The sequence below is a fragment of the Eutrigla gurnardus genome (assembly GCF_963514095.1).
Source record: "Eutrigla gurnardus genome assembly, chromosome: 18".
NCBI lineage: Eukaryota > Metazoa > Chordata > Actinopteri > Perciformes > Triglidae > Eutrigla > Eutrigla gurnardus.
Window position 1 is genome coordinate 4,069,571 of NC_139929.1, and position 24,576 is coordinate 4,094,146.

At 44.5% G+C, this 24,576-nt stretch overlaps 2 protein-coding genes across 4 annotated transcripts; one reads left to right on the forward strand and one right to left on the reverse strand.

Annotated features, from left to right (window-relative positions):
- The first annotated feature begins 225 nt into the window (after nt 1-225).
- Nucleotides 226-12,336, forward strand: vill (villin-like). Of its 2 annotated transcripts, XM_084034204.1 has the most exons (21): nt 226-414; nt 1,434-1,472; nt 3,433-3,516; nt 3,595-3,669; nt 3,746-3,945; nt 4,297-4,405; nt 4,626-4,736; nt 5,281-5,486; nt 5,566-5,644; nt 5,737-5,835; nt 5,918-6,071; nt 6,159-6,259; nt 6,893-7,030; nt 7,111-7,269; nt 7,394-7,573; nt 7,677-7,822; nt 8,137-8,281; nt 10,158-10,346; nt 10,497-10,565; nt 10,730-11,065; nt 11,936-12,336. In XM_084034204.1, exons 1-21 carry the CDS (start codon nt 370-372, stop codon nt 12,047-12,049), a joined length of 2,778 nt encoding a protein of 925 aa, XP_083890330.1. In that variant the 5' UTR covers nt 226-369; the 3' UTR covers nt 12,050-12,336. The 2 variants fall into 2 exon arrangements, with proteins under 2 accessions (XP_083890330.1, XP_083890331.1); XM_084034205.1 differs by lacking the exon at nt 10,497-10,565.
- A 79-nt stretch (nt 12,337-12,415) lies between these two features.
- plcd1a (phospholipase C, delta 1a) lies at nt 12,416-24,479 on the reverse strand. 2 transcript variants are annotated; one of them, XM_084034207.1, is made up of 15 exons: nt 24,300-24,479; nt 21,193-21,351; nt 16,858-17,086; nt 16,591-16,720; nt 16,270-16,498; nt 15,984-16,185; nt 15,668-15,812; nt 15,448-15,600; nt 14,421-14,564; nt 14,181-14,337; nt 13,975-14,091; nt 13,712-13,890; nt 13,487-13,622; nt 13,263-13,412; nt 12,416-13,177 (listed from the first exon to the last, which is right to left on the reverse strand). In XM_084034207.1, exons 1-15 carry the CDS (start codon nt 24,328-24,330, stop codon nt 13,086-13,088), a joined length of 2,253 nt encoding a protein of 750 aa, XP_083890333.1. In that variant the 5' UTR covers nt 24,331-24,479; the 3' UTR covers nt 12,416-13,085. The 2 variants fall into 2 exon arrangements, with proteins under 2 accessions (XP_083890333.1, XP_083890332.1); XM_084034206.1 differs by lacking the exon at nt 24,300-24,479 and adding an exon at nt 23,329-23,473.
- Between the last annotated feature and the right edge of the window lie 97 nt (nt 24,480-24,576).

Here is a 24,576-nt window from a genome sequence, read left to right on the forward strand (position 1 = left end):
TTTTATGTAATCTAAAATGAACACATTACATTCAAGTCAATTTCAATGATTAATTGAACACGTGGACATTCATACCCATCGTCTGCAAGGTTAAATGATCTGCAGGAGCATTAATAATATGAATATAAAGTGGTTAATGTGCAACCAAGAGCCGCTAAGCTTCATGTGATATCTTGATGTGAAGTTTCAGCTTCCGCTTACGTAGCAGTCCGTTAAACTGCAGCAGTGGATTAGCCATTACAGAGCCCATTGTTCCAGCCTAAAGAACTCTTGTGGAGGCTGTTTTTCCCCACTTTCTTTCGTTTTGCATTCGTCCCTCAGATATCTAGGGACTGACGTTCACCACGTCGTTGAAATGAACATTTCATAATGGAGTCCAGGATTGGATCTAAAAATGAAAAGCCGTGGTCAAAGGTAAGAAACGACTTCTTGTTCACAAGATAGCTGGCTTAGTTGCGTAACAAAACAGATTTTCCTTACGTGAACTCAGCTTACAGATGTATGTCTGAGCAGAAAAACACCAGCAGGGATCCTCATGCATGATTCATGCTCTCGCTGCAACGTGGAACAGAAGAAGTTTACAGATTCTTCCTCACACTTTGGAAATGTCTGTGGGTGAAAGTAGAACTTACCCTCTGTAGCTGTAGCTGCACATTTCTCCTGCGTCTATGCAAATTCAGTGTTTTACATTCACACCCTGCTAAAGCCTTCTTTTTTTGTATCTAGAAATAGTGTGCAAATGACTTTGGATGCAGCTTGTGTGCACGTTTAGCAAACAAACGTGAACACAAGCTGCCAATGCCTCCTCTGCTGGGAGATCAAAGCCCAGAAGCTGTAAAACCTTCGGTAATGTCAAGTGTTCCTCCTCCAGCGTCTGTGTGAGGAGAGACTTTGCCACGGAAAGCCTCTGATTGCTTTCCAATACCACTCGGGAGCTCCTCGAGTCCAACCCCCCCCTTCATCTGCTAGTTGTAACAGTCGTTGAATATATAATTGGTGTCAAGTGGCCCCTGTGACGGCCCCCACGAATGTAAACACACCTCCGTTTGGCCACTTGAATCAGGACCTCGAGTGAGGCGTCCATCTCCAAGTCAGGTGTTACAGATGATTTTTCTCAAGCCTCTTGACTCTGTGGTGCTTTTTAAGAGCCTTCCTCCCGTCATTCATCCTAAAAACCAGGCAGAGCCTCCTCCTCCTCCTCCTCCTCCTCGTAGACGGGGGCCAACAATGTCAAAAGAGGCGTATGTGAGGCTGTCGCACTGTAAATATTGAGGCAGGAAATTGCAGGTGTGTTCAAACCTGGGCGTGTAGACAAATACGCCTCAGCCCACTCGGCCACACACACTCCAGCTTGCACAGAGGAGGGTGAAGCCAGGGATACTGTGCATCGCATATAGACATCGTGTGCTCTAATCTATCTCCCCGACTCGTAGGAGACAGCGAGGCCTTCACTCCGCCACACACAGCGCAAGGTAAGACCCATGCTTTTATTTTGGCGGCATAAGAAGAACACCATCTTTATTTTATTTGAAATATATCTTTAAAAACTCTCTTTCATCCTGTCATATGAAATGGAGGTGAACACAACAAACGCTCATTGTGAAGCCGAGACAATGGTCGCCGCAGGTTAAATGAAGTGGAACCCGTCTTTCCTGTCACAGTAATGGAAGCAACGCTGGTCTTCAATTGATCTTTTCAGAAACCATTTGTTTGTCGTATAGATGTTGTTTTCGGCGGGGATCAGATTGCACATCAGTGGTGAAAGTGAGAGTTCAGCCAAAACTAGTTAACTCAATTAAATAAAATCAATTAAGGTAAAGTCTGTTTTTTTAAATGAATAAAGTTGAATAAAAATAAATAATATGATGTTATTTCATCCAACTAAACCAGTCGATGGTTGGTAACAGTTGGATGTGTGGTGTCGCCGTGGGTGCGGCCTCTCCTTTGGTCACACGACAAAAAGAAATGGTCAATAGATGTTTTGGGCGTGTGGATGTCGAACACGACGACGGATCTTTCATCAGGAAAAAAAAAGTTTTCTTCTTTCGACATCATTTTAAAACGTAATGTTTCCCAATGGCTTGTCAGATAATTACTGTTATGGTTTGACTATTGGCCGACCACGATAGCGTGCAGCTCTTATTGTTGACAGTCTGTCTGTCTGTCTGTCTGGTCCACCCTCAAGCCCCCCACACTCTCCACGCCTCGGGCCCCGATGTGGTCTCCAGTTATTCCATTAATTTGAAGGAAACCAAGTATAATATTAAACATACATATTATTATTTAATATGCTGTCAAAGAGTTCGCTTGAAGCCAGACAGATCCACATAAATCAACCAGGACACATATTAAATGCTAGCTAATGTTAGCCTTGTTTTAGCATGTTTTTCTTGCAGTTGTATAGAGTGTACTTTTTTGACCCACTGCTGCTGTGTCAAAATAATTTCCCAGTCTGGGATTAATAAAGTAATTATATTCTATTATATTAGCTGTCACACCTATATTCTACATGATTTATGATATTCGAGATATTGTAAAATGAGTTTGACTCAGTGTCTGGGTTTGACTCACACACCAAAGGAAGCAGGATTTTGCAACTTTAGCCCATTCACCTTGTCTCCCCCTGTTTGCTCTCTGTGTGTCACCTCTTTGCTTTATGTTTATCTGATTCCCAGAGCCTTGATAGTATTAATATGGGGTGTGGTCAACATCCTGGTATTGTACAGCTCCATCAATCACTGCCCAGCCACACATTTTATTCCGACACCTGGAACAAAGATTAGACTCTGGCGTATGAGCCAATGAGTTATAGCTGAGTTATTCCTCAGGATAATAACCGCTCTCCCCTCTGGGCTGTTTGCCAATCCCATCACGACTCCGGCTTCTGCATTAATGATACATGCAGCATCCCACCCAGCCGCCAGCTAAGCCTGTGTTCTCAGCTGAGCTCGTGTGTTTGCTTATCAGTGCTGTTGTTTCTGATGTCTGAGTCAAGAGTCTGTTTAAGCGCCGCTGATTGCAGAACTTGTGTGTTGCCATGGCGCCACGCTGACGCTCGTTAAGGAGGTGTTTCGCTGTCAGAGATCCAATCTTTTGAAATGGTTTCGCTTGTCACTTCAGAGACATCTGTTTCCCCGGGAAGAGATAAGGGGATCGACGAGTGATGAGGCTTCAAAAAATAGCTATATTTATCTGTTCAAGTTCATCGGAGGAGATGTAATTGAAGATGTGTTTCAGGATATGATGCTGACACTTAATTAGACCGATGAGAAGTGGTGGAAGACCTATTAAAATCATCAACATTGCAGTTTCCCTCATTTTTTCCCCAAATATATATATTAAATACACACATATATATTTAAAATCATATATATATACATTATTATATGTTAAATATTGTGCTTCAGCATCACTAAGATGTTTCTGTTTCAGTTCGGCAGGATGATGAGCGATGACAATCAAGACACTTTTCGAAATGTCAGCCAAAAGCCCGGCCTGCAGATATGGACCATCAACGTGAGTGTAACCGTCTATATGGACGTTACTGGTTATTATTCATAATATCTAACGTGTTTTTGTTGTTTTCTTGCTCAGAACATGCAGATGGTGCCGGTCCCAGCCCAAGGATTTGGTAACTTCTTTGAAGGAGACTGTTACATCGTTCTCTATGTGAGTATTCTGTTCTCATCATTATAGTGTAGTATGAACTAGTGTGGGATCTTCTATCTTCTGTGTTTCACACCAGATAAGTCAGAACAAGGGCTCGGGTCAGTCGGCCGACGTCCACTACTGGATAGGGAGCTCCTCCTCTCAGGACGAGCAGGGTGCAGCCGCCATCTACGTCACCCAGCTGGACGAGCACCTGGGTGGGAGTCCCGTCCAGCACAGGGAGGTGCAGGCCAACGAGTCCCCGCGCTTCAGGAGCTACTTCAAAAATGGCCTCATGTGAGTCACAGAGAAAAAAGGGGGTTGGCTGGTATGTGAGCTAGAAGGGGGGTGGCGGCCAAATAAACACACACACACACACACACTTATGCTGTAATCTTCCCGAGACATGGCTTACAACAGTAATCCCTCTGCATGAAATCATTATGACACAAATTACACTAGTTTTATTGAGGCTAAGCCGACGAAAAAGTTCATTAACCTCTGACCTTTTTTTGCTTCTTTCCACATTAGGGTTTGAAAAATTGAACAAAAGAATAAATGCAGCCAACGACCCTGCTTCATGTGTGCCCTTCATTGTTGCTTTATTGCACTTGAACTTTGTCCTAATGCACGGCGATCTCTCCGCAGCTACAAGAAGGGCGGAGTGGCCTCGGGTTTCCACCATGTTGACACAAACGTCTACAACATCCTGCGGCTGCTGCACGTCAGAGGGAGGAAGCATGTCACCGCCACAGAGGTATGCTGGGTAAAAAAAAAAATAGGGATTATCAAGAGCTGCTGGCGCTCCCTCTTAAACAAATTATGGCGCACTTGTCGCCATAACTGTCAAATTAGGTGTTAATTGGCCCCGACAAGTGATATGACTGTGAGGTGTTTGGTTTGCATGTTTTTATTGGTTTTATAACTGTGCACTACATTTGAATAAAAGGTCGATAACTCACCACGCTTGTGTGCAGGCGGAGGTGTCGTGGAACAGCTTCAACAACGGAGACATCTTCCTGCTGGATATGGGGAAGGCCATCGTGCAGTGGAACGGCCCGCAGAGCAACAGGAGGGAGAAGCTCAAGGTCATCCTCCGCTCTGATTGGTCCAAAAAGAAGCAGTGATGTACTCATGATGTTACTTTACACGGCAGCAGAAGAGCCGATATATGTGGAAATATGACATTTTCCATGACTTTGCATTAATAGAAGAAGTATTATATTCTATATATTCTCTTTTTAAATTGAACATGCAATAATAAATGACTTCCAGATAAAATCAGGCACATCACATCCACATTACAGTCACTGAAAAGGTTGGACAGCACATATTAATTGCCCTTGCAGGTACAAATACACTTGTTATGTATCAATGAGCAGAAAAGCATAACAGCAGATGGGTATGAAATTAAGAGCGAAGGTCGTTATGACAGTGACAATCAAAAACAACAACAATCTGATATACATTTATCCTAAAATCTCCATTATAATTTAGATTATTTCTCAGTCAAAGCAATAAACCTGCGTTTCCATCTTTTGGACGTCTTTTAATGACTTAAACAAAACGTGCTGCGGTCGTAGGAACCATTAAAATGAGTGTATTTGTTATGGGGGTCTTGTTTGCTTGCAGGCTGTCTTGCTGGCTCAGGACATCCGGGACAGGGAGCGAGGGGGGCGAGCTCAGATCGGCCTGGTGGAGGGGGGAGACGAGCAGGACTCCCCGGAGCTCATGAAGGTCATGATGGCGGTCCTCGGCCAAAGAAGCGGGCCGCTGAGGGAGGCCGTCCCCGACGACAAACCTGACCAGGTGCAGAACAACAACGTCAGACTCTACCAGTAAGGACCTCTCCATCTGCTGGGGGTGTTGGGGGGGGATAATGAATTAAATCACATCCTTTCTCGTGTTTCTCCCCAGCGTTTTTGAAAATAGCGGGAATCTGGTAGTTCAAGAAGTGGCCACGCAGCCGCTGACGCAAGATCTGCTGCACTCCTCTGTAATTCCCTTTCATCCTTTGAGCACCTTCCCCTAAAGACCAGTATCACAGACCACGGGTCCGGTCTCATTGTGTGTCTCTCTCTCTGACAGGACTGTTACATCGCGGACCAGAGGGGCTCCAGTGTGATGGTGTGGAAAGGCAGACAGGCCTCCAAGGAGGAGCGGCGAGAAGCTCTCAACAGGGCCATGGTGAGTTCACTCCCCATGCATCTCACTGCTGTAAGAGATTTCTACACATCACACTAATAATGCATCCTCTGTGAACCACCAGGGCTACATTAAAGCCAAGAACTACCCGGCGAGCACCAGCGTGGAGGTGATGGCCGAGGGAGGGGAGACGGCCATGTTCAAGCACCTGTTCAGATCCTGGAGGGATAAAGGCCAGACTCAGGGTCTGGGCTCCACCTACAGCATGGGCAAGATAGGTAACAGAAACACCAGCTTTAACGACAGGGGCAACAGATGTGCCTCGTTCTCTTGTTTAACACCGATCACTTTGGATCTCCACACAGCAAAGGTGGACCAAGTGAAGTTCGATGTGATGGAGCTGCACGCGCGTCCTGAACTGGCGGCCCAGCAGCGCATGGTGGACGACGCCTCTGGAGACGTTAAGGTGAGGACGCTTTAATAATATTAGTTATTTATTTTTATTTAAAGGTGCCTTTCTTAGCATTCAAGGACACCATACATTTACAAACAAGATAAAAGACAATTTAATATACGAATATAATGTATAGAATTTACATATCATATAATATTATATTACCGTATAATATATAATATATGTGAAAGAATATTTGTTTTTTTTATAATTAACACTTGAAATGATGAAGGCACTTGCAAATGAATGAATTATACGAAATGTAAACCATACATTGGTATTTAATTTTTATCTCTTGACTTAAGATTTCTTGAAAGTCATTTTATTTGTTTTACAAAATTAACCAAAACACTGACATTGAGGAAGATCTGGGGTATCAATAATAATAATAAATATCTAAATCATACCTGCTAAACTAAAACGAAATCTGGTTTGAATTGAAATCAAACACTGTTACTAAACATGCTTAAATATATATTTAGTCAATCCTGATCTATCGAGGAAACCATAAAGTGCATCTTTGGATGGATTGAAAAACAACACTCAATGGAAATTATGGAATTAACAGTTATTAATATAAAAACAGACTTTGTCTGGAGCTAAAACTCACACAAACACAAATGGTGTTGATGATTCGTGGTTCAGGTGTGGCGTATTGAGAACTTGGAGCCGGCCGAAGTGAGTCCAAACACTTACGGGCAGTTCTACGGAGGAGACTGCTACTTGGTGCTGTACACATACCAGATGTCAAACCAGCAGCAGTACATTCTCTACATGTGGCAGGTCAGTATCATCACATCTCACACCCATGAAGAAAGAAACAACAACAACAACCGCTGCTCTAACTTGATTTGATGTTTCAGGGCCGTCACGCCACCAAAGATGAGATCACAGCGTGCGCCTTCCAGGCTGTTGAGTTTGATAACAAGTACAACGGCGCCCCGGTCCAGGTCAGGGTGGTCATGGGAAAGGAGCCTCGCCATTTCCTGGCTATTTTTAAAGGCAAACTCATCATCTTCGAGGTGCAAAATTGTTCACAATATAGATTGAAAATACTCTAATACACCGTCATCTCTGCATGCATTTTTATGTATGAGCATGTGTGTGTGTGTGTGTGTGTGTGTGTGTGTGTGTGTGTGTGTTCAGGGTGGTACCGGCCGCCCTGGCGTGGTCAACCCTGAAGGAGGCGCCAGGCTCTTCCAGGTCAGAGGGACCAACGAGCTGAACACCAAGGCCACTGAAGTGCTGGCGAGGTCCTCGTCTCTCAACACCAACGACGTCTTCCTGCTGAAGACCGACCACATATGTTACCTGTGGTACGGAAAGGTACGTCATGTGACGAGCTTGAGAAAACGTATGTGTGTGTGTCTTTGCATTTGAACCCACATGTGTGTGTGTGTGTGTGACGTCTCCTTGTGTCCGTCCTCAGGGCTGCAGCGGGGACGAGCGGGTGATGGGCAGAGCCATGTCTGATGTGTTGTCCAAGCAGGACAAGCAGGTGGTGATGGAGGGGCAGGAGCCAGCTGAATTCTGGGTAGCTCTGGGAGGAAAGGCTCCGTATGCCAGCGACAAGAGGTGAAGCACAGACAGCACACCTTTAAATCAACTGTTTTTATTGTGATATGAAGAGAAATTCATCATTATTGTTCTCTTGATATTGTCTGTATTATATGACATGAAGCAAAAAGCAGAAACTCCAAAACTCGCCCAAAAGGCTCTTTAATCTTTAAACATTAATGAGCTTACATTTAAATCTGCATGGATTATTTTTATATCAAGGTCAGTGGAATATGCCCAATGTTGCACACACACACACACACACACACACACACACACACACGCAGCAGATTATAGTGACGTGACTGGTGTGAGCCGTGTGTTGTTTTCAGGCTGCAGAGGGAGGAGCCTCCTCACAGTCCGCGGCTGTTCGAATGCTCCAATCAGATCGGCCGCTTCAGGATGACCGAGGTGGACGACTTCGCCCAGAGTGACCTGGACGAGGAGGACGTCATGCTGCTGGACACCTGGGAGGAGGTGAGAGGGCACCAGCGTGTAGAGGGTTTTCTAACATGATAAATAAACTATAAAACATATAATAAACACAAACTCTTATGAGGGAAGGTCATCCATCCATCCATCCATTTTCTACCGCTTATCCTGTATTCAGGGTCACGGGGGGGCTGGAACCGATCCCAGCAGTCATTGGGCGAAGGCAGGGTTCACCCTGGACAGGTCGCCAGTCTATCACAGGGCCGACATGTAGAGACAGACAACCATTCACACTCACATCCACACCTATGGGCAATTTAGAGTCATCAATTAACCTATTGTCATAACCCGGCTCAAGGCAATGACATAAACCTCCAAGAGGCAGAGCAAGGTCCAATCAAATAACATTTATTTAAATAAGGTAACATAACAGAACCCGTGAGGAATGAGGTGTGGATGTCAGTGGCATCAGTGGTGTACCTGTGGGTGGAATGAGCATGTGTGGTGTGAGGTGTTGTGAAGTGCAATACAATGAAAGTAAAGCAAGCAAAAAGCCCAAAACGCCGGATGCTGGCGAAGGAGGAGGTGAAAAGGACGAGAGAGCGTCCGCGCAGCCACTGGCAGCTCTTAACCCCGGCGGAGCACAGGCCCGGGTGCTCCCGATTAGCAATCAGCTGCAGAGGAAGAAGGACCACAGGTTATGATGTCATCAACACACTACAGAGTCAGAGGGCAGCAGGGGGAGGACAGGAAGAAAGATAGGAGCAGACCCAGGCCGTCACACCTATCCCCATCCTGCATGTCTTTGGACTGTGGGAGGAAGCCGGAGAACCCGGAGAGAACCCACGCTCACACGGGGAGAACGTGCAAACTCCACACAGAAGGAACCCGGGCCGACCCAGGAATCGAACCCAGAACCCTCTTGCTGTGAGGCGACAGTGCTACCCACTACACCACCGTGCAGCCCAGGGAAGGTCATATCAGGCCAAAATAAAAGATGCAATAAACTCAAATCTAAAAAAAACTTAAACTGCAGATAATAAACAATTATCCCACATATATCAATCAATTAATGAACCTCATTTGTATAATTTGAAAAAATCTAAAATATTTAAGTGGTTACCTGTAACGCTATTTTGTATATTAAAGTGATAAAAGTGCCCGTCGAGCTAGCTAGCTTGCTAAGCTAGCTAGCTCAACACCCTGGGCTCACATGGACTTACGTGCTCTTTGGTCCTCCTCGTTGATGATGCACGAAATTCAGAAATTCGCAAGTTGAAATCGACGCAGAACGGACGGACGGTTTTAGTGGCGGCGGTTGAAATTGTTGGTTTTTGTTGTTTTGCACAGAGAAATTAGACTCACACTCACACTCACACTCACACTCACACATGTGTGTCATACCTCAGGTGGGATTCGAACCCACGTTGCCACAATGGAGGTCCCCGTTTTTAACCACTGGACCGTCTCACTGGCGAAAAGCACACCTGATCAGACTGAAGTCTTCAGAGGTTTCACCTTCATGAACCTGTAGAGAAAGAGTTCAGTCTTCAGACTGGTCACTCTGTCAGGAGACTCCTGGTAGCTCAGCTGGTAGAGATGGAGACTCACAACCTGAAGGACGTGGGCTCAAATCCCACAGAGGACTTTATTGTGAAAAGCTTCTCATGAAGTTCCACCACTGCCCTCTGAAACTGATTATGTCCAATGTTACACTTTAAAAAGAAAAAAACATTAAAATTAAGACATGTCTAATTAAAAATGTTTATGTTAAAATATGAAAATAAACAATGAAGGCTGCTGGTACAGGGTTTGTGTATTTGAGGCGCACACAGACACTGAAAGCGTGTCCATCCCATACTGTTATGTTATATAATAACAACATGGACGTTCTTCTTCCTCCTCTTCCTCTGAATCTCAGATTTTCTTGTGGGTCGGGAACTCGGCCAACCAGTACGAGACCAAGGAGGCCTGGACCAGCGCTCAGGAATACCTGAGGAGCCACCCGGCGGGGCGCGACCCCGACACGCCCGTCCTCTTCGTCAAGCAGGGATACGAGCCGCCCACCTTCACCGGCTGGTTCAGCGCGTGGGATCCTCACAAGTGGAGCGTGAGTTCTGCTAATGGGCTCATTGATCTTTTGATAGCACAACGCAGCGTGATTAAAAGCATTAAAAATCACTTTGGATTTGTTTTGAAGATGAAGACCTGCATGCTTAACCAATTTTTTCAATCCCGGCTCACTTGATCTTCTCAACAGGGAGGCAACTCCTATGAGGAGATGAAAAAAAAGCTGAGTGATCCAGCATCACTCTCACAGATCACTGTTGTAAGTGATTGATTGACCCTAATCCTCTCATTAAACTAATAACTAATATCACAAATGTAATAATGAACAATAATAATAATAATACTGTCACTAATCTGTGAATATTTTAAATTGTTTGTTAAAATCCAAGAAAAATATCCCTCACTGATGGTTTTCGTCTGCAGGATCTGAACAATGCTAATCTCAATAAGAGTCCCGGGTTTAGTGGAGGTGGGTACGGGGCTCCGGGAGGCCCCACAAGCTCCCCTCCGGTCTACAGGTTCCACGGAGGTGATCTGTCCCCCAGACCCTCTACTCCCACCAGCCCGGCGACCCCGAGAGCCCAGCCCTCTCCCTCCATGACCCTGTCCCCCTCCCCCAGCTTCACTCCAGCATCCCCAGGTGGTGGCCCCGTGTCCCCCTCCGCCGCTGGAGGCTCTGGGATGTATCTGGACCCCGAGATCCTGATCAACAAGTCTCCCAGCCAGCTGCCGCAGGGAGTGGACCCCAGCCTGAGAGAGGTGGGTTCATGGCTTCGCTTCTTGATGGAAAATCACAGCTAAGTTAGTAGAAGGGGGGTCTTGATCCTGATGAGAGTCCTTTAATATTGAGTATCTGGCTAATTCAATCTAATATTCCTCATTGTTTTGTGGTTCATTCGGTACTAGAGCTGCTTTCTGAGCCTGCAAAAACATTTTACTGAAATTTGATAAAGCAGATAATTACAAAATTACAACAAGAATATGGTAAACTACCATAAAGAGACACAAAATAACGCCAAGGAAACATAAAATAACTCTAAAAGTGCCAAAATAACTCCAAGGAAACATAAAATAATTCTAAAAGTAACAACATAATAACAAGAAAACATAAAATAACCCCCAAAGTGACAAAATAACTACAAGGAAACATAAAATAACTCTAAAGTTACAAAATAACAACAAGGAAACACTAAGTTTCTCTAAAAGTTACAAAATAACTACAAGAAAACACTAAGTTTCTCTAAAAGTTACAAAATAACTACAAGAAAACATTAAGTTTCTCTAAAAGTTACAAAATAACTACAAGAAAACACTAAGTTTCTCTAAAAGTTACAAAATAACTACAAGAAAACACTAAGTGTCTCTAAAAGTTACAAAATAACTATAAGGAAACACTAAGTATCTCTAAAAGTTTCAAAATAACTACAAGAAAACACTAAGTTTCTCTAAAAGTTACAAAATAACTACAAGAAAACACTTAGTTTCTCTAAAAGTTACAAAATAACTACAAGGAATAACTCCTGTGAAGACGATGTGATCCGGTTGGAATGAGTGTGCTCATCCTGCTGTAATAACTCAGTGTGGACACTAGAGGTCAGCCTAACTCTATTCTGGGCTCTCTGGTTTCAGGACTACCTGTCTGATGTGGATTTTGAAAACCTGCTTGGAACCACTCGGCCAGACTTCAAGCGCCTGCCAAAGTGGAGGCAGAGCGACCTGAAGAAAAAAGCAGGACTTTTCTGAAACAAACGTTCACGGCTGGGATTTACATGGAAACCTTGTCCAACCTGTCTCATAAAAACATATTTGTCCAGCAAACGAAGGCAGCATTCCAACTGTTGGCCTAAAGACAGGATGAGTTGAGGCCTTTGGTCATTTTTACTTGACATCATCCAAGTTAAAGTGGTCAAACATGCTGACTAGAATTAGATTATTAACATGATATACAAACAAAAATCAATGACAAGCCTTAAAGTTGTAATTTAGATTATTTTTTAAATTTCTGTGCTTTGTATTTATCAATATTTCACCGTGATCGAGATCTCTCAGGATATCATTGCCTTTTTTTCCAAATCACTTTATTATGAATAAACACACAAAAACCTTCAATCGGGGACTCTGCTGGTTTTATTCGAGAGCTAGTGCAAATGCAGGTAAGTGACGAGACGAGACTTAAAATATCCGGAATCTGTGTGTGACATGAAATACTTGATAAGGTTCGATATGTTTCATATAACAGTTCATTTCTTTGATATTCTCATTGTATTATAGTCAAAAAAGGAAGTTGTAAGTTTGTTAAAAAAAAAAAAGGAAAAACAACGACAAACACCTGAACACGTCACACTGTTGCCGCGGTAACCAACATTGTTATGGTGCTAACGTCATGAAAACAGTCGGCTGCTTGTTGTGCTTCTTGACAATTAATCATCGTATGATCCTGAAGGGAAACATAAAGTTATTAATCTATAAGAATAAAAATACTATTCGGAAATGTCTTAAAGTGGAATTCACACCTTCTGATTATTGTACTTTCCCCCCAAATATAGTTTTAAGACTTTCCCACACGGCTCTTTCATTCACATTTCCACTCAATCATACTTCTTCTATTTAAAAAAAAAAAAAAAAAGCTAAAATTAAACAGACATGAAAGTGTTCTGCAGCAACAACAAAAAAAGTTTCTATTAAATATTTGATCAGTGTTAAATTACATTTAGCTTTAAAACTGGACAAATTAATTTAAGAGTTTACAAAAAAATGCTGACATGAAGGTTTTTCGAGGCTACTGGGCGTCCATGAGCATGAGATGCACGAAGACTCCGGCCGAGCAGATGACGTCCCCTCTCTTGGTAAGCAGCGGGACGTGGCGATATCCTGGAGACAAACAGGAAGTGAGTCGTAGCTTCGTACGCGTGCGTTATATGGAACAGGAAGTGCTCTCATCGTGCTTTCCTCTTACCGTTCTGCACGCTGCTGAGCGGTAGACAGTACTGCCCGACGAGATCATTCTGGGATGTCGAGTCGTAGTCCTCGACCACGAACCGCAGCATGGCCAGCTCCGGGACGTGGATGTCGAACGCGAAGCTCTCGTTCCACATGGGGTTGAACCCTGCAAAGATGGATTGTTGTTGAAGGTCTGATAGGAAATGCATGGAGCGATTCGGTGCGTGTTTCTTTGCTCACCGTTGTTGTCGATATAGTGCGTCTCCTTGCTGGCGTTGTCTGCCGGGACGCCGTAGATCTCCACCCTCACCAGAGGGTCCACGATGGATTTGTGTTTGTCCTTGTTGATTTTGGGTAACTGCTGAGCCGAGATCACCTTTTGTATGAAGATACGGAACACAAATATGTAAGGAGAGAGGTGGCAAAGGCAATGTGAGGCTACTTCTTTCAGGTTTTAGCTCTCACCATCACGTTGAAGGTCTTCCTCTTTAGCCACGGCCCTTTGGAAAGTGTGTTGGGATCAAACTGGGAGGACAGGCTTCTCTGGAATTCAGGTTTCAGGACGTAGCCACAAAAAGCATTGGGCAAGAACCGACCCTGGTTCAGGTGCATCTCCTTGGAGGGAGTCTGGAAGTTCAACGCCACTAAGAACCAAAATCGGAGAGAGATTATTAACAACGCTTCAATGCATTGTTGCTTTATTCACGCATCCAGTAAATAGACTGTACCTATCTGACAGCCAACGTTCCACATGGGCACCGGGTTATAGTTGGAGGAGTCGGTCCTCGAGCCGGCAGGGTAGATCCTGCTCAGTTTGTCCATGTTGTGATGGATGTAGGCGGTCGCTACGGCAACACACAGAAACACGGTTTTCATACTCTGCTCAGGAGAAATTTTACACAACTGGAAGACGTGGGCGAGGCGTGATGTTTACCTGAATTCTCCGCCAGGTTGAAGGCTTTGCTCTCCTTGAAGGACGACATCTCGTAGAAGGCCTGGTTGTCCTTGGCGTGCTCGAAGCCGCCAAAGTGGACGCTCTTGCAGTAGATGACGATGTCCGACAGCTCTTTGGCGAGTTTGATTTTGGATTTCTGAAAGGAGACGGGATGCTGAAGTTTTGCTGATTACAGGTATTTTTTAAAAACGGAAATGAGAAACAAACACTTGGACAGACCTTCGATTTGGCTTTCTGGTCGTTGCAATCCGCCGCCTCGTCCTCTTCGGACACGGTGTCTTCTTCTATGGTGCTGTTATTGTTGAGGGCAGCGTCCAGTTTGTTCAGTCGCTTCCCCTTCACCAGAAACTTGCCCTTCAGCTCCTGAACATACGCAAATATGTGCTCATGTGCAACATAATGGACGTCATAATTGCTGAATGCAGGGAAGCGTATTCTTATCTCTCAGTTGAATAAAAGCATGCGTTACTGATGACTTTTAATAACACCCTGGCGGCAGCCAATGACAGGGAGAAAAATGTTGTGTGATGTATAATTATAATATCCTTTGAGGCTAAGAACGCCACAGGCATTCATCCCGTGGGTGCCACATTTAAACCGAGCTCAGGAATGCCACTGAACGATGATTCGACGTGCTTATATTTCCCCTCGTCCCTTTAAGTCTCTTTTAGCACTGAGGACTTTTTTTTGTTATAAACATGTCTCACAGATGTTTATTATCAAGGGCTAATTGAGAATGTGCCAAGAACTCAGCTTGTAGCTAAAAAAACAATATGAGAAATGCTTCTTTTGCCCCCTACTGGTCAGTTAAGATCAATGAAATTGTAAATCACTGTCCGACACACAGGAACACGATAGATCTTTGAGCACAAAATATTTCAGCCGGATGGGTCTAACCGTGTGCAAGTTTAGCTGTGGACAGACAGACAGATACACGCATACCACCAAAACACCTTATCTCTCCGGAAGCTTACACCTGGCAGAGATAACGTCTCTTATCAAGCAACCGCCTCACAGTCGGATCATGTGACAACTTTATAAGTTAATAAACAATTTATCTCCGAGTGCTCACTCAGACAATAAAATGCGAGATCTTGTGCGCGCATAATCAACTGGTGGCTTAATGTGGCGCTCGCATTTATTTTTAACCTCATCAGACAGATCTAATATCCGTGGAAAAGTAAGTGGTTCTTTATTTGGCTGCGAATGTTACGTAACAGGAATCAGTCAAATTAGATTAACGCACCTCGGGTGAGGGGAAGTCTGTAGGCATGGTGTTGCCCAGAGGCTTGCTGACCAAAGCGTCGCCCAGGATGGAGATCAGGTAATGGGCCATGAGCTTCTGTTGTTCCACGGTGCAGTGGTTCTCCAGGGACAGGATCACAGGGTAGTCGGACGTCTGCAGAAACAAGGGAAGGTGAAGCCTCCACGAATACAGAATGCGATCGTTGAACGATGCCACGTACTTTGAAGGCAAAGTCTTTGATTGCTTTGATGACGTCTCTGAAGAGAACTTTGGATGTGAGCGTGTAGCCGTGGTAGATGACCGGCTCGCCGTTAGCGCCGTCCCAACAGTCCAGCTCCACGCAGCGACAGCTCTTCATCAGGGCTCTGCAGAGAAAAACCTTCATGAGAACCTTGGATCGCAGAAATGTTTCCAGGAAAGGTATCTCCAGTTATTTAGATACCAAAGGTACTTTTACTTCCTGAATGTATTTCCTGGGACTATCTGGTGGGAAAGGAAGGTCTGTATTGGTTGGGTATGTTAGTAAGAGGAGTTACTTTATGTAGGCTTCGGTGCTGCTGGGTCCTTTGAGCTGGTCCTCCATCAGGTACGTGTTGTGTGAGGAGGAGATGTAGTAGTGGTTGAGGGGCTGGTGCATGTCCTGATACACCAGCTTGTGGGCCGGGTTCAGGATGGAGCCCTCCTCCTGGTGCAGGTACATCAGGAAGCCATCTTTGGTCAGGTGCTTGTTCTGCTTCGCTGGTGGACGGACAGACAGACACCATGAATATGATATATGTGACCGTGTGTTGTATAAAACCTGAAAAACAGTCTTATCCATACCTGTCCCATCCACTTCGTATTTCTCAATTAGCTTGAGAGCGTCCGCCATTGACGCCTGCTCCCTCTGCTCATTCAACAGGAAGTTCAGCAGATCTCCGGCACTCATCTGACCCTCCGTCTGAGCGTAGTTCCCATAAATCACGTCTATTTCCTCCCGGGAGGTCAGCAGGTCGTAGAAATGTTGGATCTCGGAGCCCTCCAGGGAGCCTGAGTTGGACGTGTCACATTTCTAAGCAACACGAGACATGATCAGACCTTTTCAAGCATTTTTAGGGGATAACGTATCGATCTGCAGGATGCGATCGACTTATTGAGACTCACCTTGAATATTTCTGCTGCGTAAGTGTCGTCCACTTCTACGTTGATCTGCCGCAGGAAGTGCTTCAGCTCCTTCAGGTTCATCTTGTTGTCCTCGTTCTTGTCTGCTTTCCGCATGCAGTTGATGATCCAACTGACGTTTAGATGTAAGGACTATATTTGCACACAAAGCTGGGACTGCAAAAAGCACTTGTCTCCAATCAAGAGTTCAACAGAAAGAAAACACTTATAAACAGACTTTTGATGAGACACTCATGGCGTCAGGGATACTGCTCGCTCTTCTGCTGGCGGCTCAGGTTGCGCATTCTGCTCATGAGCTTGTCCAGGCCGTTGATCCACTGTTTCGCCTCCTCCACGTTGGCCGCCATCAGGTCGAGGTTTTTCTTGCGGCCCTTGAAGATGATGGAGAAGCACAGGTCCTCGACGGTGTTGGTGGTGTATTTGTTGAGGCCCTCGGACTGACGGCCCTTACGCACCGAGTCAACGTCATCGATGGAGACTGTTTGGAGAAAATAGCAGAATGCACTCAGAGAGAAGCATAATGATGACTTCAACATGCTGTAAGTTGAGTTTGACATGCAACATCCCAAGTCTATCTGTAGCCTACTAATTAATTAATTATCCAATTAAGCCAATGGGAGAAACCCCCAGTCTAGAGTCTAGTCTTCTCCTTTTTTCAGAAATGTAATATAATTTCTATTTAAATTTGAATTTTTATTGTATAAACATTATTGAGAAACACTTGCATTGTAAATTATATAACTTTCCTTTATTTAGCCGTTATTCAGAAGAGAGATTTGCACACTTGTAGCTTTAATGCAAATGTTTTGTATGTTTAAACTGTTTCTAACTAGAACCATATATAGAATAAGTTTGAAAGTGATAACTAGCTGGCAGACACACTTTGATCTTTAAAGCTAAATCATCCTCCCTCAGACAAGTCGGTATCTTTCAGCAGCAGACTTCTAACCCTGATAAGAACAACAACACGGAGTGACACTACTTCTGCTTTTACATTTTATCTTCAGGAAGGCTTTTGTCTCCGGGTGGTAACTCACTTCTGGGCCTTCACTCACACTGTGGCACACAAACTTTTTTTTTTTGCCCTCTAAAGACCTTCTAGCTCTGTTTTAGTCTTCGAAAAGCACCACTGTGTTCACGATGTAAGCTAGACATCTGTCTGCTGTAAAGTTATGGGCCAAAAACCAAAAACCAAAAATAATGAGCTAAAAGATGCTAAGCGCTCGGTGGAGCTGCACAATTGGGAGTTTGTCATAAATGACAGCCCCTTTCGCATTCCATTGATTACTGCAGCTTTAATGGCATAAAGACATAATATAATCAGAAACAGCTGAGAGGATGAATGCAAAATGTGTCGTTTGCTCCAAAACAAATCTCCCGTAGGAAGATCGATCGTGGCGAGATATGAACCTCGTGCAGCAGAATTTCTTTTTCTTGCTACAGCTCCCGAACATGTTGCATGGAGCCTGGATCTTGTTTATCGACCTCTGGACTGAGCAACAGTTTCCGATTAAGAGCCCTCGGAGACGGAGAGACGGCCTCTTGGACATTTTGTTGTTGTCTGCCGAACATTTGGATTCTTTGGCAACACAAACACATTCCACGGGGATTTGATAATGCACAACAGTTTGATGCAATCTGGCTTCCCCTGATCTCCTCGCCTCCTCCTAGTTTTTTCGTATTTATTCAACACCTACGTGGACATAAACAGAAGGCCTCTGCACCCACAGCCTGTTTTCCACCCATATGTTGGGTGTCCTGCTGTTGTGCAGCAGCTTAATGCACGGAAGAGCGTGCACGGCCATGCATGATGTAATCACGCTAAATGGCCAACAGCCGCCCTCGTAACAAAAACACCAAAAGACCAGCGGCTTAGCCAAGAGGCCGTATGTTGACGCCGGGTTACAATCACAGCGTTTCCAACCCTTTAGACCCCGAGACTGGAGTCTGATGAAGCGAGAGCATTGTTGCTGGGAGGTGATCTCGGGACGGGAAGAGCATAAAGGTCGGACTACTTGGAGATAACACAACAGTGAGGGGGCGGCGTGGAGAAACACACCCCGAAGGCTCGGCATGGACGCTCAGCTGAGAGAAGAAAATACCTGGGAGTCACTCAGCAGAAGTGTTTGTTCAGTCACAAAAACAGAGGAGAAGAGGAGTCGAGGGTTGTGAATTTGGATGGTTTTCAGAGAATCCCATATTTCATGTCATCCGTGACACGCCGGCATTGCTTGAATACCAGATTGGAATTTTTTATACAATGAGATTATTGTGCGAGTGAACAGCACATTGCTGCTGTTTTCTGAAAGTCTTTTCTTCGAGGGGGGAAAAGACATCATGTTTTCCCAGTGAGGAGGCGTGTGAGTGTGTGAATGTGACCTTACGACGGAGTATTAGGCCTTTTGGATGTAAAAAGAAAAAATCAAATTAAGGAAACCAGATGAAAAGACTTTTATTTATGAGTAAAAACTCGAATAATATGTTTTTTTTCCTTCTGAATAGGCCCAGTTGACCTCACTGTCTCCTCAAAGTCTGTATTTGTTATGAGAATACGTTGAGGCGGGGCTGAAATCACGAGCATTTCGTTATTGCTAAATCCAATTTGAAATCATTTTATATTATTATAATTTTAATAAGGTCATGCACTTCAGGCATGATACACGACCAGCAGCCGTTTTTTCCCCCTCCTAAATTCAAAATATTATCTCGTAAAATAGTCAATGTTTAAGTTCTTACTGTGCCTGACCTTAAAGGCTCGAGGTGGGACACTGACAGCTGAAAATGTCGTGCAAAACAATAACCGCATACTTACACAATTTATTACTTTTTATTTATGAGTCTATAAATATTGATTAGACAAATTCTGATGTGATGAATTAAGTATTACTCACATTAATCTCAGACTGACAGTAATACCAGGGAAGTTTCTCATGAGATTATGTGTCACCTTATGTGACCCTGACGGCGTCTACATGCCTGCGTGTATCTGTGTGTACCTGTGTGTACCTGTGTGTATATCTGTGTGTACCTGTGTGTATCTGTGTGTACCTGTGTGTATCTGTGTGTACCTGTGTGTATATGTGTGTACCTGTGTGTATATCTGTGTATCTGTACCTGCGTGTACCTGTGTGTACCTGCGTGTATCTGTGTGTATCTTTGTATATCTGTGTGTACCTGCGTGTACCTGTGTGTACCTGTGTGTACCTGCGTGTATCTTTGTGTATCTGTGTGTACCTGCGTGTATCTGCGTGTATCTGCGTGTATCTGTGTGTATCTACGTGTACCTGTGTGTACCTGTCTGTACCTGCGTGTATCTTTGTGTATCTGTGTGTACCTGCGTGTATCTGCGTGTATCTGTGTGTATCTGCGTGTACCTGCGTGTACCTGCGCGTACCTGCATGTACCTGCGTGTATCTGTGTGTACATGTGCGTACCTGCGTGTACATGTGTGTACCTGCGTGTACCTGCGTGTATCTGTGTGTACCTGCGTGTATCTGCGTGTATCTGTGTGTATCTGCGTGTACCTGCGTGTACCTGCGCGTACCTGCATGTACCTGCGTGTATCTGTGTGTACATGTGTGTACATGTGCGTACCTGCGAGTACATGTGTGTACCTGCGTGTACCTGCGTGTATCTGTGTGTACCTGCGTGTACATGTGTGTATCTGCGTGTATCTGTGTGTACCTGCGTGCACTTGTGCGTACCTGCGTGTATCTGTGTGTACATGTGCGTACCTGTGTGTACCTGCGTGTATCTGTGTGTACCTGCGTGTATCTGTGTGTACCTGTGTGTACCTGTGTGTACCTCGTGTATCTGTGTGTGGGAATGCTATGGAGGTAAATGACAGTGTGGGAAAAAGAGAACAGGAGCTTTACGGCCTGTTGGGACTGATGAGAAGTGGAGGGATTTTCTTTCTCACGTTACAGCGCGTGGATGATTTACAGGCCTCGACATCCAACGTTGTCCGTAGCATTGAAACAACTTCTGTGAATCTGCATGAATCTCGGGTTTAAAAACGATACGTGTCTGTGCTCCCACACTCTCTGACCAAAGCACTTCAGAGCAGACGGGTAATTGTGGCTCGCTAAAGCCCACAGGAAAACAATAAAACCTGCATGCTTATTTTCCATAAACAAGGAAATGCCTGCAAACTCCAAGGGTCTGTAAGCCAGTCCGGTTCACGTTCCACGCTCGATATCGCATCTGTGTGTCTGCATGGGGACGATAGACACTGCTCTGTCTTTCAGTGTTTGTTCAAGGCTCCGGCTCGGGGGAGCAGAGGTTATCAGGTCTGGTAGCAGCAGCAGCAGCAGCCGGCGGGCTGGGAGGGAGATCAGAGAGGCCCAGAGGACGTATGTGTACATTCACACTCTCACAGAGAGTCTCTGAACCAGAAATCTGAGGGGAAATAATCTATCTCACACACATGGACAAACACGCAAACTCAAGATTTCCAGTCTGTCTGCAGTTTCTGTGTGTTGGGATCTGAAAGGAGAACTCTAAGGGGGGGATGAACTAACCCAAGCATTGCATGATGCATAATGTAAGGAAATGAAACCAGCGTAGAAGACGTAGAAGACTCACACGTGTGGTTTCTCCTGAAGGTTTTGTGGGACTCGTGCCACAGCGTCTTGCAGTCCTCCTGCAGTTTGAAGAAGCGGCTCTTCTTCCAGGTGCTCGAGCGGATCTTGACCAGGTCGCCGCCGACCAGCATGAACTGGAGGTCCGCATCGCCCTCCAGGCCTGCAGGGGTCAAACATTATCATGACATAGTGAGCGGTGTGTCTGTAGAGGGAAATGCTCACATTGTTATTAAGGGAAAATATAGGTTAGTAAGTTTCCAGGCAGGTTTTACTTCACTTTTACAGGATTCTCCAGTGAGTTGCATGAAGTTGAACAGCCAAAGAAAAGTGAAAGTTGTAGCATAGATTTTATTTGAACCTTCCTTCAAAGACATCCAAGGCCAAGACACTGATAGGATAGTTTTGACTCGTGTTAAATCTTGCAGGACTTGCTGTTGTTCATGTTTAGTCTCTGAGACCAAGCTGACATTGTGAGGGTTATTTTTGCCGACTGAGAAAAAGATTATGCTGTTACAGTCTAGTGGCTTAAAAGGACCTCTATGTGTAAAATCAGTGGCATGGCCCTTTAAACCTAAACTACATGTCCCTACATGACTTAGTTTGGCAATGAAAACTGGTTTTTCACCAACAAGAATAGTATTTATACTTGTGTTGGCTTTCAGGACTGACATTACTTACTTGCTAGGTTTCTTCCCACATATTTTCCACTTTGCACAACTCCGTATTTCTGACTTAAATGATGTAAATCTGAGCAAAATCAGCTGATCTTGAATCAGCACTGAGTCTACGGTTCATTGTCTTATCATTCAAAGTCAAGTCATTTACTGACTAAGTGCCTTCTGGAGAAAAGGGTGTGTTTTATCTGGAGGAAGCTCACAGGACGATGTTTCTTTTATTGGTTTTCTGTCTGTGAAGGCGTGAGTCAGCGTATGTGGGTGGAACACAGCTGTATGATTCAGGCCAGGCTTAAAATGTCATGAAATATAATACGGCGGTTTAGAAATCTGCTTTAATGTCCTCTCAGTAAGCAATAAGGGGCATTTGAGGATAACTGCATTCACAACAACCCAGTTGGGATTGTGTCAGGGGTGGTGGGCAGGAACAAAACAGTACAGACATTTTTTCCCCCGGACCGCACCACAGACTAACAGACGCTGTTTATGAGTCTCTGCAGGGACCGGGAGGAGGACTGGGCACAGCAGCCCGAGAGCCTCCACACCACTCAGGCTTATAGTGGCAGCTCCATGTCCAGTCACGTGAAAAGAGAACGGGAACAAGCACACTTACTGTGAATTTAGAGGAAGTTTGTGAAAATCAGTTTTAATTTTTTTACTTTTGCAGAGTAAACAGTTTCAAACGTGAGGTTGGCTTCGCCGTGTTAGGCAAGCTGAGGCAAGGAGATGGCAAAATGAAGGTGAAATGCCCCCGAGGAATTTAGGCAACCATGAGATTTCTCACACAACCTGAGAGGGAGGCGTGGTGCTTTTTATTGTTTTGTTTTGTTTTGTTCCAGTGATAAAGTAATCTGAGATCTGAGGAAACATAAAAAAGCAAGATTGTTTGCATTGTAGAGGTTTATAAGAGTGTGCATGCTCTCCTCTTTTTTTTTAAAGCCTATAATGATCGTATGCATTGTTTTAAATGAAGTAAAAGGAGGCACAGGGTGAGGAAAAGGAGTTCCTCTCTCTTTTCCAGTCACATTTTCCAACTCCCCTCCTTTAAGTTGCCATTATGGCAGAAAGAAAGAATGCACTGCTCCAGGCGACGAGGAAAGCCTCCATAAAGCCTCCTTACTGCACTATAGTGTGTTACACACAATATTTACATATAAAAACCAGCGTGTATCGACGAGTTTAACCCTTTTAGTTCTCTAATTATAACAGTCTGGTGCTTTTTGTTCCATAAATGTGTCATAAAATGTGGGAATAACTTTTCTTTCCAAGAGAAATGTTGCTTTCAAATCTGGCAAATCGTTGTCATTATTATATGTTATGTATAATATATGCTTAAGACCTTCCGAAATCTCAACGTTAGACTATGCGCTCGCGTGTGTGTGCGCGCGCCTTTCCGTGTTGGCAAAACAACCGGAGCGTCATTTATACGTAAACTCACATTTCGCACCTATGGGGGAACTTACCTAACCGTTTCCCGTTCTCCTGCGCAACTTTGTTCACCTGCTCCCGGAAAGCCTGCTCCTCGGATTTCGTCCTTTTCGGGCGTTTATGTAAACAAGACATGGTGGATTTTTTTTTTCAACAGTGAAAACATGACCCCGTCGGTGTTTAAATGCGGGGTCGGGTGTGTAGGAGAAGCAGCCACCACGTCCTGTCATGGGGCGGGTCTAAACTCATCTGCTGCCCTGTTCTGTTCCCTGCAAGCGGTGCACCTCCAGCTGTGCACCGAAACCGGCTACGTGGAGGTTTCAGCCCTAAAATCTTATTATTGTTATAACATGTTAATGACAGTGAGTTAGGACACCTCTGAATGATGCATTCAGGATTGTTATAAAAACACTGTTAATCGTAGTTCCGAGCAGAGTCTCCCTCTGGGGATTTTTAATATTTTGTTTTTTTTACATTACATGCTTCATGATAACTTTAAATGCATGTTGCATTACTTTTATTTTTGGACATGGACTTGCATACATGTGTTCCCATCCAATTAGCAGACGAATTCACTGGAATAATGCTGTTGAATTCCCGCTGGAGAAATGAGCTGTGAAGCAGCGCCACCCAACGGTGGACACACGTCTACTGTACTTGTCCTATTATTCTATTCTTTAAAATGTTTGGAATTCATTTGCAAGCATTGTGACACCTGCGTGTGTTTGGTTCCTCTGCTTCTAAGAAACTCCATTTTGTCCCGGCAACAAAAAACACAACCAACGACACCACACATTTTCTTGTAAAGGACAAGCAAGCAATGTTGTGGCAACACAGCAACCATTATAGGCTGCATGCTGGGATTGTGTTTATAAAACGCCCATCCCGGCACAAACTTAAGTAAGTAAATAAACTTGAGTAAATATTCCCCAATCCACATGGACAACACCTCACAACAGGTAACTATAATTGTAGAGTTAAAGAGACATCTGTGACACCAACTCACCATGTTTCCCAGCTGTGCCATTTGACTCCATTCTGATTCCAGTCAAAAATAAATCACCATGCGACGAGCAGAGGTCCTCTCCTCCTCCAGAGAAGCCTTGTCTATCTGATAGGAGCTATCACAACCATAAAAAAAACCCTCGTCTGTTTGTCCTACGTGGGGGAAAAGATCCAATGTGTGTCCCCCCCCTGTGAGCCGACCCACAGTGCAGCGAATGCCAGCCCATCAGCCTCTTATATGCCATGAGTCCACACCCACTACACCGGTCTGACAAGTC